The sequence below is a fragment of the Lotus japonicus genome, chromosome 1 (genome assembly GCF_012489685.1).
Source record: "Lotus japonicus ecotype B-129 chromosome 1, LjGifu_v1.2".
NCBI classification, from domain to species: Eukaryota; Viridiplantae; Streptophyta; class Magnoliopsida; order Fabales; family Fabaceae; genus Lotus; species Lotus japonicus.
In genome coordinates, this window is record NC_080041.1 from 15,337,322 (window position 1) to 15,352,342 (window position 15,021).

At 34.1% G+C, this 15,021-nt stretch overlaps 1 protein-coding gene and 1 long non-coding RNA gene across 2 annotated transcripts; one reads left to right on the forward strand and one right to left on the reverse strand.

The window, feature by feature from the left end:
* Positions 1-43: 43 nt before the first annotated feature.
* LOC130733818 (uncharacterized) lies at positions 44-1,998 on the reverse strand. The gene is made up of 4 exons (XM_057586092.1): positions 1,803-1,998; positions 1,633-1,708; positions 772-944; positions 44-413 (listed from the first exon to the last, which is right to left on the reverse strand). The coding sequence occupies exons 1-4, from the start codon at positions 1,916-1,918 to the stop codon at positions 326-328; spliced, it is 453 nt and encodes a 150-aa protein (XP_057442075.1). The 5' UTR covers positions 1,919-1,998; the 3' UTR covers positions 44-325.
* Positions 1,999-6,086: 4,088 nt separating this feature from the next.
* Positions 6,087-10,383, forward strand: LOC130733819 (uncharacterized). The gene is made up of 5 exons (XR_009017642.1): positions 6,087-7,697; positions 7,813-7,852; positions 8,497-8,600; positions 8,761-9,667; positions 9,985-10,383. It is a non-coding gene; the product is annotated as an uncharacterized LOC130733819 (long non-coding RNA).
* Positions 10,384-15,021: the final 4,638 nt, after the last annotated feature.

Consider the following 15,021-nt stretch of genomic DNA (forward strand, 5'->3'; position numbering starts at 1 on the left):
AATTACTTGTTCCATCTTGATTCCTCCAAATTGAAGCAAAAGATAAAATGGAACACTGAATGAAATTGATTTAATTGAATGTAACTTAAGCTGCGTCAGCATGGCAAATTATTGGGATCCATATCCAAAGCCCTCTTTGAAACTCAAAACTTGTCCTTATTGTAATATAAAAAGTCTATCCAGATTCCAGAAAATCGAACAGTGAGAACTGAGAACACATTTTGAAACTACATTTCCTAGTCTTTGGCTATTTTATTTAATAATTCACCAAACACCAAATTGTCAAAAGGGTCTGACAAAAAGAAAGGTTAAAGCAACAACCAAATCAGTGGCTAGCAGGCTGATTGAGGAGAGTCCATCCAAATGAAAGTGTGCACAGCATAAGCCCCAATATCGCCACAAAGTTATATTTCCTGCAAGCATATTGATTAATTTACACATCAATACTTTCACAAAAATATCAAATGATATAGCAGCAGTAGATTCAAAACCTCATTTGTCATTACCACACGAAAAATCAAACAATTAGTTCATTATAAATTTTAATCACTTTATTCACATGATCTTTTTATTACTTATGGGGAAGATCACTCCTCTAAATCCCTTCTTGCAAGTTTGGAAATCCTGCTAGAATTTATTCTAAAGTCGAAATCAATTCTGCAGAGAAGCTAGCTGAGAAGCTTAGCTTCTGAGAAAAGAGAAGCTGATATAAACATAGATTTATACTCCAAAACAAAATAGCATGTGCAAAGCAAAAGAAAGAGAGCAAACCCAATCTTGAGACGGTTCTCGGGTTGGCCAGTGGAATAGCCTGTGAAGTAGAAATATCTAGAAACGGTATAAAGTAGTCCAAGGGCAGCACAAGTGGAAGGGTGCTTCAACCCTCCTAGAATCATTAGCATGAAGAAGATGGGTGCCATTTCCAAAGAGTTCTGGTGCCCTCTCTGCACTCACCAAAACAAACACATACACAAAACATTAACCACCCAATAAACCAAATAAAAACTACCACGAGAAACAACAGAAAAAAAAAATAAGGCTAACAAAACAGAGTGACAGTCTTACAATTTTCAATACACTCAATCTTTTTATTGATGGAAATGAATGAATTCACTTCAGTCTAACTAAAATGACAAAAAATCTCAATTTCACCCTTCCTTGGTGGATAATGGATATACTTCAGTGAATTTCAATTGAATGAATTCACTTAAGTCTAAATGAAATCACAAAAATCTCAATTTCACCCTTCCTTGGGGAATATACTTCAGTGCATTTCAGTTGAATGAATTCACTTCTAACTGAAATATAAAAATAAAAAAAATCTCAATTTCTCTCATCCTTGGTGGATAATGGATATACTTCAGTGAATTTCAATTGAATGAATTCACTTCAGTCTATCTGAAATCACTAAAATCTCAATTTCACTCATCCATGGTGGATACACTTCAGTGAATTTCAATTGAATGAAGTCTAACTGAAATCACAAAAATATGAATTCCTTTCTTCCTTGGTGGACATACTTCACTGAATTTCACTTGATAACACAATTTTTTTCAAAAGGGTATATCAAAAAACAAAAAAATAAACAAAAACTCAAAATCTTTCAGCTTTAAGCTAGAGAAAAAAAGGTACCTGAACACAGTTAAAGAGCTTGGCATCTTTGTTTTCAGACTCCAAAGCATAAAGGGTGGGATAAAACACCTTATACCTGTGAGGAATTTCAACAAACACCTTGTAAGCAAAATCACCATGTCAACAAAAAAGGGACACAAAACAAAACAAAACAAAACAAAAGCAATTACTTCTTGCGAGCCTTGCCCACTTGAAAGCTCATGAAGAAATTGAGGAAGCAGTAGAGAACAAGAACAATGGCTACAAAGCCGTAGCCTTTGGGAAGTGATTCCATGACTGTGACCATTTTTGAATGATGGGTTGGTTTGTTTGGTGTGAATCTGATGAGAGCAATGAAGCAGTGGTTACGGTTTGATGTAATTTTATTTTATTTTTTGAGCGGATATATAGGGTCCATGTTTGTTGACTATTAATTATTTTGTTTTTTTTTTAGTGGTGGAACTTATAAAATAAGTTAACTTGTTGTGAAATACTAGGTTCTTTTGGTTTCTGGGTGCTTCTTCACCAAGGCAAAATGCATCTAGTTGATGTATTGCAATACGAATGGGTTTTGTCGGTCAATTTTTTAAATTCTTTTTTTTATACATATTTATGCTTTGTTTGCATCAAGGGAAAATACATGGAAGACAAATGGAAGGATAAATTTTAGAAGGAAGGGAGAGACTAATGTTATGTTTGGTTGGAGAGAGGAAAAAGAGAAAGGAAAGAAAACACGGAAATAGTGAAAGTGTGTCTTAGGAGTGAGAATAGGTCAGACTACTCGTAGTCGAATATGTTATAGTCAAATTACATCAGGCTCATGTCACGTCATGTCAAGTCATGTCAAATCAATAAATATAAATATAAATAAACAATGTTTAAGCTTATACCAAAGTATATTAGTTAAAAAGTTAGTTTCAAACCATTTAAAAAGTCTTTTTTACACCTAACATGCTAATTTATTTAAGAAAATATAATTACTGTTTATCAAGTTTCCAAGGAGCATATGAATTCTCAAAGGGCGAGAAGCTATAAGAGTTACACCCTTGACAAATTCTCTAGGGAGAAAAGGAGAGAGTTTTGCAAAACTGGCAAGATCAAATTCAATTATTATCAAAGTTGTGGGAAAATACAAATCATCGTCCCTTTGCCCAAAATTCAATTATATGGAACTAAAGTGACGCCAAAAATGCTCAAGTGGGCTAGGCCTGACTTTGCCCAAGATGCCACACCATAAAAACTAATCTCAATCTATTCGGTTAGAATAATTCCGTGTGGGTTGGAATTCAATCCCAAAACAATATCAAAGATCAAAGCTCTTTGACAAAAAAAAAGGTCAAAGCTCAAACCTTAAATCCCTAAGGCCCATAAAGAAGTCCGAAACAAAATACAAAATAGAGCTTTGGCCTTTTTTTAATATTACTTTTTGTATAATTAAAATCTTTGACAAAAAAAAAGTCAAAGCTCAAACCTTAAATCCCTAAGGCCCATATAGAAGTCCGAAAAAAAAAATTTCTCTGCTAGGGCACAAATAGAGCAGCACCGTCAGCCCCCCTTTGGGAGTCTCCTCCCCCATTGGGGGGTCCTCCTCCTCTAGGGAGGCATTTTTCTGCTTGGTAGTAGTTGTTCTCCCACATCAGGTGGGTTTCTTCCACATTAGGTGGATTTCTTCCACATTTGGTGGATTTGTTACCCAAATAAGTGGGTTTTTTCTTGTTTTAGTTTAGGTTCTTTCCTCTTTTCCTTGGCCTCTGCCACCGTCCTCCTCCACCCTCCACACATGCCTCCATCTTGGCCATCTTCGCCACCTCCATCTTCCACCGCGGGGCTTCTTCAGATCCGGCTCTCAATCAATAGATCCAGAGGAAGCAAAGTCTCCGAGGAAAGCATCCCCGATCCTGAACACGTTATGTTCCTGTGACGTGTCTCCGCAACTTAAGCCTGTGGCCAACCTCTCCTGCATCTCTTTCCGACAGCGTAAGTGGTTGGTAGGGGTAAGTCTTGATTGGTACAGTTTTGGAGTGATTTTGGGGCTTGGATACATTGCTACTATTCTGCGGCACCCTTTCCAGCTTCTACTAACATCTCCTCGCGGCCTCTTCCTGCTAACGCCGATCTCCAACAACGGCGTGCCTCCAAGGTCTCAGTTTCACCATCTGGTTTTCTGTTCTGGTCTCCTACCTCTGAAGTTAGCATTGTGGCATAGTTGATTTCTGCAGACGGCAGAGCCGGCAAGGTTTAGAAGCGACATTTAAAATCTTAAAGATCAAATTTTCGCTTTTGTATGCTACAGATCATGTTTTAGGAACTTTTCTTTGGAGCCACTCTCGTTCGTTCCCCTCACCACCGTTTTGCCGCCCCTGTACTCTGGTTGGCTAGGGTTTGGAGACCCAAAAGCTATGGTTTGGCTGACCCATTTTCTAATGGGCTTTCTGTTATGGGCCTAACTCCTTTTGAGTGGTTCTTGCAAGTAGTTTGTCTTAATCTCTTAGTTCTAACCCTCTTTAGATGTGCTAAGAGTCATAGGCTTAAGTGTTAATGAACTCTCTTGTAAGTTGTTTTGGGCTATGGCCCAATTTCCTTTCATTCAAGTTTGAATGATCAGTTGCTGTAAGTGCCGTTAGGCAATTCACCTCTTGAATGGAATCACTTACCTTTGACAAAAATAAATAAATAAGGAAAATACTAGTACTAAAATTGGAAGTCATTTTGAACAATGATTATAATAAGTCTTCAAGTGTTATTCTCTTCATTTCCATGCACGTGTCAGAGTTTGTCAGGATGTTTGGGTTTTGCAATTAAAAAATATAAATAAAATAACAAATAAATAGAAATAAAATATTAATGCAAAATAAATAAAAATATTATGAATAATAAAATCTCGAATACAAGGAATGAAATAATGAGAGATTTTGTAACTCTTTGATATCAAGTATCTCATTTGAATGAAGAGTAAAAGTTATAAAAAAACTAATGATTATGAGTAAACACAAATATGAAGTTTTCAATTTAAAGATAACAAATATTTTATTCATTATTTTTTTGCAAATATAAATTTGCTAATACAAAACACCACTACTAAGAGCATCTCCAATGCTAGTTCTTAGTTATTCATGTCGGCTCATACTGTCATATGTGCTTAAGCAAATATTTGCAGATTTTGCTCAAACTATGAGTTCTTACTTCTTAGCTCTTAACACTATTCATCCGGTCCAACAATACCATTATATTAATATTTTTTATTTTCATATAATTTTGATTTAAATTTAAATGCTAATTCAATACTTAAATTAAATGAGTTTGAGATAAAAAAATTAATTTTTTATGCTAAGAACTCAAAAAGTAAAACTTCTTATATAAGAACCTAATTCTTATTTTTAAGAACTAAGAACTCCACGCCATCTCCTCTAGTGGTTAAGAACTCAGTTCTTAGTTCTTAACTCAGAAATAAGAACTAAGAACCTTGCATTGGAGATGCTCTAATAACTACAACTTTGCATTGTCCACGTTATAGTTAATATGATCTGGTTTTTCAATATTTCAGTATTTCTTAAATAACTATATTACTTTGATTTTAGGTTTTTGGACGATTTTAGAGTTTATGTCGGGTTTAGGGTCGAATGCTGATTTTAGGTCATTATGTCGTTTTTAGGGTTCAGATTGGGTTTAGGGTTAACTTTAGGGTTTTCGGTCGATTTTAGGTTTTCAGCCAGTTTTAGGGTCCAGGTCGGGTTTAGGGTCGATTTTAGGTTTTCGACTGATTTTAGAGTTCATGTCAGATTTAGGGTCAATTTTTTAGTTTTGTGTCGATTTTAGGGTTTAGGGACGTTTTTAGATTTTTCTGTCGATATTAGGGTTCAAGTAAATTTTTTTATTATAATTATTCAAATAATATTAAATAAGATTAAAAAATTATAATTATTATATTAAGATAAGTAAATTAAATGAAGGAAATTCAATTACTACATTATTCAAACAAAGAATTTTACAATTGAGGGAATTTCATCACTTTCTCTAAATAATGGAATTTAAAAGTCAAGGGAATTCCCTAGTATTTAAAATCCCTTGAATTTCTACAATCCCCATCCCAAACACAACCTAAGAATTTCAAGAGGATTATCCGATCCGAGTTAGGTATATATATACTACTTAACATGTTCTTGCTTACCAAAAAGAGAAAAAACTTAACATGTTCTTAGATAATCAAATAATGTAGCAAATTGACTTGCTAATACAAGGTATAATAAATCCATTGGGATTCATACTTACTAAAGCTAAGTAAGTATGAAAGGAATAATAAAAAATAAAAAATAATGTCAATAGGTTAAAACTAAAAACAAATAATATTTTTTAAAAAATTAACAAAATTAATTGCATTGTTTTTTTTAACATAATTAATTGCATTGTTTAATATTTGTGTTTCTGCTTCTTCTTTTCCTATATCTATCTACTATTACTTAAGGCAAAACCTCAAGTTACTATTCCTAAGAAACCTCAAGTTGTGCTCTTTCAATCTTGGCCATTTATATGTTTTCAAGGTTGCTTCCACGCTTTCTTTCTCTGGCTGACTGACCTCACTGTGTTCGTGGAAGAAGGATTGGGTTAGGTGGAGAAGAGAGGAGGGTTTGAAGTTCAATCATGCAGCGTGATGCGTCTCAAGCAACCTTCGTGACAGTGAATATCATCACTTTGTCAGATTTTTCGTCACCCTTGATCTGTGGAGGAAGCATGCCTTCTTTCGGATTAGGTGAGAACCATAAGGAGATGAGAAGGTCAAGGAAGATATCATCGTTGTACGGTGTTGCTGGTTATGTCAGATGACACGGGACGGGATGGAACGGTGGAGCCAATTACCTATTGGTTGTAGAGTGATATAGTGATTTCCTCTTCCCTTTATACTTTTTCTTGGTTTAAATCTGTTTTCTATATGATCACATGAATGGTTATTCCCTTAATTTTCATCTAAGAATGATTTAGATCTATTCAAGATGGTCTTGAAGTCACATTAAGTGAGATGCAGGACAGAGTTAGTTCTTGGAAGAGGGAAGTGATTTGGTTGTTACTGGAGAATGAGAAAAGGTGTTGGTGAAGGTCCTGTTAAGGTTCTTGGATTCGAGTTTTTTTGTTTGGTGGAGATGGGGGTGTGAGTTCTGGTTTGATGTGGAGAGGCTATGGTGGTAGAGGTTGAGGGAAATGGTGAAGGGTATTGTGCTCTGTTTGTGCAGGGGAATGAAAGGAAGAAGATGATGTTTTTCTATGCTTGGTTCGTCCCATTTGCTGAACCAGATATATACCCTTTTATGCTATCTCTTCTCTCTTTTCTTCTCCATATTTCAATGTGAGCTGAGAGTGCATTGTGCAGTCCCTTTCATTTTCCTCTTTGATGATTTTGTTTTATTGTTTGGCACTATTGCAACCCTTTCATTTTTGTTTGATACCCTATTACCTCTTACTTGTCACTTTATGATTCTGGAAGCCACACCACCTACGTGACACTTCTTCTTTCATTTTCTTATTTTTTTGCTTGCTTAAAGGAAAATACTACATAGAGAAACTGTGCTTTGTAGAGCTCATGGTATTCAACATATTGTAAAACATGTTCTCGACGATTTAATTTTTTACTAGACCCCTTCCACTACTCACTTTATGCATATGTAACTTTTTGGATGTGCTATTTTGTGTCTTAATTCTTACAATAAGCCAGCACATAAGATTACTTCACTCTAACTAATGTGATTTCACTCACCAGTGTCACAATTTGTTGATCGATTCTTTGAGCTTGTGTAGGAGGGATCCAAATGGTGAAACCAGTGTGTGGTACTTTTCCCTCTGTTTCAAAAGTGGACGTGGACAAAGCTTTAAGGAGCCAAAAGTCCTTAATGGCATGGACCTGCTTAGCATCAAAAGAATGCTTTTTCTATAGGAACTGTAATATGTTTTATGGTTGCAAAGATGAGATAGATATATGAAATGTTCTGAGAATCACAAAATGGAGAACTTGGTGGCTAAAAGGGCCTCGAACATGTATGCTTTCCTTCAATAATTGCAAGCATTTGTTTCCACTAACCTTTAGTGGTCTTGTATTTGTAAGTAAAACCATATGGGATTGGTGGTCACAAAATCTATCTTCAAGAATTTCTTTAAGGTTTTAAAGTTATTTTCATGATTTACTTTTGTAACTGATGTTTTAAAATTTTACAGGTTACTATGATTGCAATGAAGTTTCACTTTCTACCGGAAGGTATGTTCTACAATGATCAATTTTCCCAGCTGGTCCATGAAATGCAAGTACATGTATTCATATGATCTGAGTTATATTAAATGCATAAACTTTGTGCGATTTCCAAGCTATCTGTTCATCTCAATTATAATAAGTTGAAAAGTGCATGTATTTGAGTGTATAGATATTATATGCACTAGCTGGTATTTTAATTGATCTCTACAATAAGTAGAGAATGGTCAATCCTAAGATTTTTCTGTATATACAATCATTTCACAAAGATTTTGTTACTGAGTTTCGCATTCTTTTCAAAGCCATTTTTTTCAATCTACACAACCATTTTTTCTCGGTTTGGTTTAGCCGTTATAGTGACAAATGTAGCTTCGGATTTAAGAATGGATTTTCTCATAGATAGTGATATAAGTGCAATACTTGCTACAAAACTAAGAAAAAACAGTGTCTGGGAATATGGACGAAGCTTAACGTATTTGGCTTTGTACACATCTATACAAGTTTGGTCTTTATATTTACTGTGCTTTATTGCAAGTCCTCTCTTAGAATATGAGACCTTTGTATTGAGTCAGTCTTGAAGAACTTATAAAGGGGTATGGTGTGTTTAGTCTTTGACAGTTTAGTCATTTACCTGTTTGGAGTTCAACATGCAGTATTTTTTTTGAAACTGTTGGCTATTGCTCATAACTAGGGTGAGGAGCTCCGCAAACAGATTGGAGCTACCTATTATATTGAATACAACTCAAAAACTCAGCAGGTATGTTTATACAATTCTTAAGTGTTTTATTTCAACCTGTAGATGGAGAAATACTACCAATTTTCAATGGTGATTTGCTTATTGTGTATGTTTTTTCCCTCTGTATATAGTCCTTTGAAAGTTCTAAAACCACTTTTCTTCACTCTGCCATATGTTTTAGTTTATAGGTTAATGCAGTTTCCTTCCTCCTTTTTCCTCCTCAAAAGTACATGGAAGTGGTACTAAATGCAATGGTGAAATGAAATATACTTGATCTACATTGGCTAAACTAAGCTTAATATTGCAAGAGGTTAGCATTGTAGGATTCCAATTCTTATGTTTTAGTTTTAACATTGATCAATGCTTTTATAAGTTCAAAGTAATGTAGAACTATTAAAATTGAGCATTTGAAAGTCGGTAGCTATAGCAATCAAAAAGAGGTATTGTTGTTGTACAGTTATATAGCTGACCTATGCTCATTAAATTTCACAGCCTCTTCATATTGGTATTGTTTTTATCCTAATATTACCTCTCCTATTTTTCTTTGTTTGAGTTAATATTTGTGTCTTATTCTGTAACCATTTCAGGCAGCTAACAGAAATTTAACACCCTTCTATTAAACAATAAAAAGGAAAAAGAAAGTAAAGAGTTTTAAATATGTAACTAGACAACTGACTAATGCCTTGGATACTAATTAAGATCTATAAAAGCATGTATATTTAGAGTACTATTGTCTTGAGGTAACCTCTATGATAGTATGATGTGTAAACTTTGCTTGACCATGATGTAGTTTATGAAGATTTAAGGCAACTGCTGTTGATTTTTCTTGTAGTTAGTTAGGCACTGCTGTTGTTTTAGCATCTCACTTATTCATTGTTATCAATGTATCTTTGTCGCTTGCTGCAAAAACCTTCTAAGTGAAACTTGGGCCCCTAAAATAGCAAACTAGAAAAGAACATGAGAACATGAGCAACATAAGCATTTATCCTTTTTCAAGAGAAGGTGGAAAAGGAGGTCAGACTGTGAACAAAGTTGAAACTGCACTTCGAATTACACACAACCAACTGGTGTCACTATTCACTGAACATGTTATTTTTCCTCTTTTCACACTTATTTAATATGTGAACCCATCTTCCATGTTCCGAGGCTTCTATGGAACATAATATAGTTGGAGACAATTTATACGTTAGAAACATATTTTAGTCTCATGTTAAGTTAAGTAGATCCAAGATTCAACTTGGCTGTTGTACTTGTGCCAAGTTGGACTTGAGAAGAAGGAGCATGAGAGTATGATGAAAAATAATTAACAAAACACTCCTTAGTGAAGATTCAACTAATGTAAGAAGAATTTGGAATTTGGCAGCTTCCTATGAAGCTAAACCGTCGTGGGATTTACTTATTGCAGGTCCATGTCTCGAGTTGTTTCCTCTGGCATCTGAAATCTTTGTATTTAGTCAGTCTTGAAGAACTCTAGAGGTAGCTACTAGAGTGATGTGTTTAGTCTTTAACTTTGTAATTGTCTTCGATTTACTCGGAAGTTTCTCATTATTGAAAGTGTGCCTAATTGCATGTACTTGCCTGAAGTTGGTTTGGTATGGACTTTGCAGGCCATCGCTTAGTGGTAATATCATCTATTAGGATATTATTATGATTTTGTTGATTTAAAAAAAACATAAAATAGAGAACAACTTTTATTCAGGTGCTATTTGGTATTGGTGATTTAAATTGTAACTCAGTCATGATTTTGACTTGGACATACAATTCGTGTAGAGTTGTAAGGAATATATGTGAAGCTTTTATTTTAGTTAATTTATTTTAGTTAATTTTACTTTAGGAATGCTAACCACCGGCCCTAAATTTAAGTTGGTTCTATTATTTATATTTTTGAAATATTTTCTTTCTAAAAAATAAAAATACCAAATCTGCAAAACTAGAGTTGAGAACTGTTTAGCACCTAACAATAAAAGTAAGTTTGCTATAATCTAAAAGTAATGGTAATCCATGAATAAATTCCAATAGAAATAACAAGTTATATTATTTTTACATACATTTAACACTATTTCATATCTATATTTTTTTTATATAAATTTCATTAGTTCCTGAATAATAGTTCAAGTGGTAAGAGGTAGGAAACATATGAGTTGAGTGAAGGAGGTCTAGAAATTAATTCTTGAAGGGTGTAATTTATCTTTCCGTTGTAAAAAATATATAAAATTTTATTAATTTAAAAACATTATTGATTATAAAATTTTGTTTATAATAGACACATATGATATGGTTCAGTAATGTATTTTCAATTTCAAATCTTACAAATTATGATTATTGTGTAGTGGGCATCCTTCACGTAAAGTTATTTTGTTGACTACATACATATAGAGATTAAACCACTGCTCAATATAAGGTTTATGTGGGCTGGTTTCAGTTTACTACTGATGTATTCTGACACGGTTTTACTGAGATATACTTGTGTTTCTACTCTGTGGCAACTCGCTGATGTATGAAGCTGGTCTACTCTACTCTGTAATGAACCACGACTCAATATAAGATTCTTGATAATGGAGGAGTGCTTTCTCTAGCTTGCAATTGTTATCTTGCGTGCCTACTGGTTTCTCTTTCACCATTTGCTGAAGTGGTTCTACTTTTCATCATCTCTATTAGATTATTTAGTCTTTTTCCTTTGTAATAGTTTATCTTTTTAGTCTAGCTTTATTCCCATTGTATCAGCTTATGCCTTTTTTATTTCACTATTTGTACTCTTTATGTTTGGAATCTCTTATGGGAGTCCTTAATATTTGCCTATCTCATGAGAAGGTTGGTCTCATGGTCTTTATTATTATTAATATTTCTATTTTCTCGAAGAAAAAAAAAATTAAACATGAGTGCATCACAATAATATTGAAAACACGTTTTGTAAAAAAATTTCATTTATAAATTCATAATAGAATATTTTTTTACTTTTTATCTATCAATAAGTACTTTCAAAAAACTTTTAAAATTATAGTGCCTACCTTTTCCTATGTAACCAAAAAAAATTATGGAGGGTGGATCTTCTTTTTGTCCACCAGTGCACTAGGAGTGTATTAAACTATGCATGAGGGGTATTTTAGAATTTACTCATTCCTTCTTCTGGATCGGTACCACTCTGCATCTCCTTCTCCTTGCCGCCCTTCAAACCCACAATCTTCCACCACTAGCCAGCCCTTGCCTCTCTTTGATCTCAACTTTCTTTTTTATCATTTCTAGCGCGCATCGCGTATTGTATAATTATTATTAGAGAAAAAGTTTCCTGCACCGACAGTGTAAAGCTTTTTACAATGTCAATCAATCAAATTTGATAAATGATAATAAGACAGTAAAAACTCCACATACATATGTTTTATATACATTAAAGTTATTAATCGTTTTAGTGTCACCTATATATTGACAAAGATAATAATAAAATGTGTTGATTTTAGATAATTGAGTATATTACTGGTATGTGAATTAATGTGTTCGCTTTAATAAATTACAAAATTAAATATATTAAATCGTGGAATCGCTCGTCCGTGCATCGCACGGAAACGGGCTACTATCCTAGTATAGTTAATTAGGGTAAATTCTGTGGTACCTTGAATTCTTTTTGGGTATGGTACCTGTATTAAGTAATTTAATAGATTATTATCATGTTATTTTAGGTAAATACTACATCTTTAGATTTTACTTTACTTATCAATTAACTTTATCTTATGAAATTCATATTTTAATGAAAAATGAATGAGTGGTGAAAACGAATTATGGTGATGGAGATGCGCGTAAAATGACTATGGTTGATGAATGAATAAAGCTCAGAAAACATAACTCGCAAATCTCAACGTCCCTAAGAATGCAACGCTGCATTAATACGATAGAATAAAATCAAACTTTGAATCGGTATATTGAGTCTTTATTATCGAACAAACTCATTTTGGGTACCACGCCTTAATCTGATTAAGGTTCCACAACAAGCACCATAAAAGTATTGTTTTGCTACCAAAATATGCAAATAATGTACACATATACGTGAATCTTACATGAATATGAAAAAAATTAAAGTAATTCTTTATTTTGGTTCACTCCCCTACCAACCCCTTCACCTTCCAGTTCCAGCAGTATTGCACAATTCCTGATGCACCATAACTTAATATGTCAATTGATACATAAAAACGATGAAGAGTTAATGTACAATCGAGAAAACCATGCATCACGCGTACATGAGAAGTTGCTTTTAATAAATGGTTAAATTTAATGGCTTAATGCATTTCCACTAGGGATGGCAATTTCCACCTGTATATGGGGATCCCCGTGGGGACTGCCCCGTTTGGGGCCCCGATCCTGGGGAATTTTTCCCTGTGGGGGTGGGGATGGGGACAAAAATCCCCCCGAAACAAATTTGGGGATGAGGATGAGGATCACCCTCCCCGCCCCGCGGGGACCCCGCCCCGTATATATATGTAAAAAATTAATAATACCTTTAGTAATCAAAGTCAAGTAGATAATAAAAAATATAAAGTATCATAGCCAATTATATAGAGTTCAAAAAAAAAATAGCCAATTATATATAAAAATTTAAAAATAAGAATACAATCAGTCGGTTGTAAAAAAAAAGAATACAAACGGTCAATTATAAAACCCTAGATTTCTTACCACTATAAGTATAACCCTATTTCACATTGGCGATGACTTGACTGCGGGATGATTTGTATTTTTACAGAGTTTAGACTTTTTTCGGCGTTGACTTTTGAGATATTTTGGATGATAGACTTCACATTTTTTTGGATTGAATGTTGAATTTTATATGTCAATTTTCTTATTTGTAGACTTAATGTTATGAATTTTGATCAATGTTATTTGAACTTCAATATACATTTTCATGGAATTTGACATGTTCTATTCTCATCCGTGGTTTCTATACATTTGTGGTCCAGGAAGAAATTTGTGTATTTTTTATATTTAATTTAGTTTTATTATATTTTTAATGATGTGTTAAGACCCGAGGGGAGGTGAGGATTGGGGATGGGGGTGAAAATTTACCCCGCCGTGGGGAATGGGGATGGGGACAAAAGAGAGATGCGGGGACGGGGATGGGGGGCCACTCCCCGCCCCTGCCCCGCGCGGGTGCCATCCCTAATTTCCACCACGTGAACCATTTTGTATCGTAAAGGGTGCTTGAACTGTTTAGTTCCTTGAGTGCATTATATTAGTACTCTATATATATATATATATATCTTTGTTTTATGGTTTAGTGAATGAAGTGAAGTGAGTGATTTTGTTTTTGGTTTTCCTAATCTTTGCTTTACCATATAGTTGATAAAGAGGTGATCGGTGCAAGTTGACAAGATGGAGAAGACTCGTAGTACAAGGGAGGAAGACATTCTCAAAGTGGGCCTCTTAGACATCGTGTTTTCTTGGACTCTCGACCAAGTTCTGAACGAAAATCTTCTTAAAAACAAGGTACTTAATTTTTCTCCTCACTAGTCTCTTGAAAAAAAACCTCTGTCAAAATCTCCATATATATATTTGACACATGAAAAATCTCAGATTCTCCACTTTAGTGTTACTGTTTTTGTTTAAAACTGCATAAGATATAAACCACTAGTATGACATTCATAGAGAATTTGGAAATAAATTTTTTGCAGTTGTATTAGTGGTACTTGAGGCGTCGTACCAGATGCAATTCTTATCTTGATTTGATTATTAGAGCATCTCTAATGCAATGTTCTTGTTTCTTATTTTTGAGCTAAGACCTAAAAACTGAGTTCTTAACCATTGGAGGGGGCTGACGTCGAGTTCTTAAAAATAAGAACTAGTTCTTAGATAAGAAGTTTTGCTTTCTGAGTTCTTAGCATAAAAAAAATATTTTTCTCTCATTCATCAACTGATTTAATTTAAGTATTGAATTAACATTTAAATTTAAATCAAAATGATATCAAAATAATGAATATTACTAATATAATTGTATTGTGGGACCAGATGAATAGTGTCAAGTACTAAGAAATAAGAACTAATGGTTGGAGCAAAATCTACAAAGAGTTGCTTAAGCACATGTGGCCGTACGAGCCCACATGAATAGTGCTAAGAACTAAGAACTAAGAACATAGCATTGGAGATGCTCTTAGTGATTATCATTCTCTTTCTTTACATTGTTTTGCATTTTGATGTTTTATTTGTCCGTAGATCTAATAACTGTGCCACATACTCCTTAGCTCGGAGTGCCTCCTCTTTTTGTGTTTGGATTTAGGAGGGACCTTCTGGACTGGATGCTTTTGTTTGTGCTAATATTTTGGCCTTTATGCCTGCTTGATTTATTATATTTAAGCAGCTTTTATAAAAAAGGGTTAAAAACTATAACCGTCCCTGAACTTTGAGCGAGTTTTGAAAACCGTCCATCGCCGGAAAATTATCTGAGAACCATCATCAGACTTTC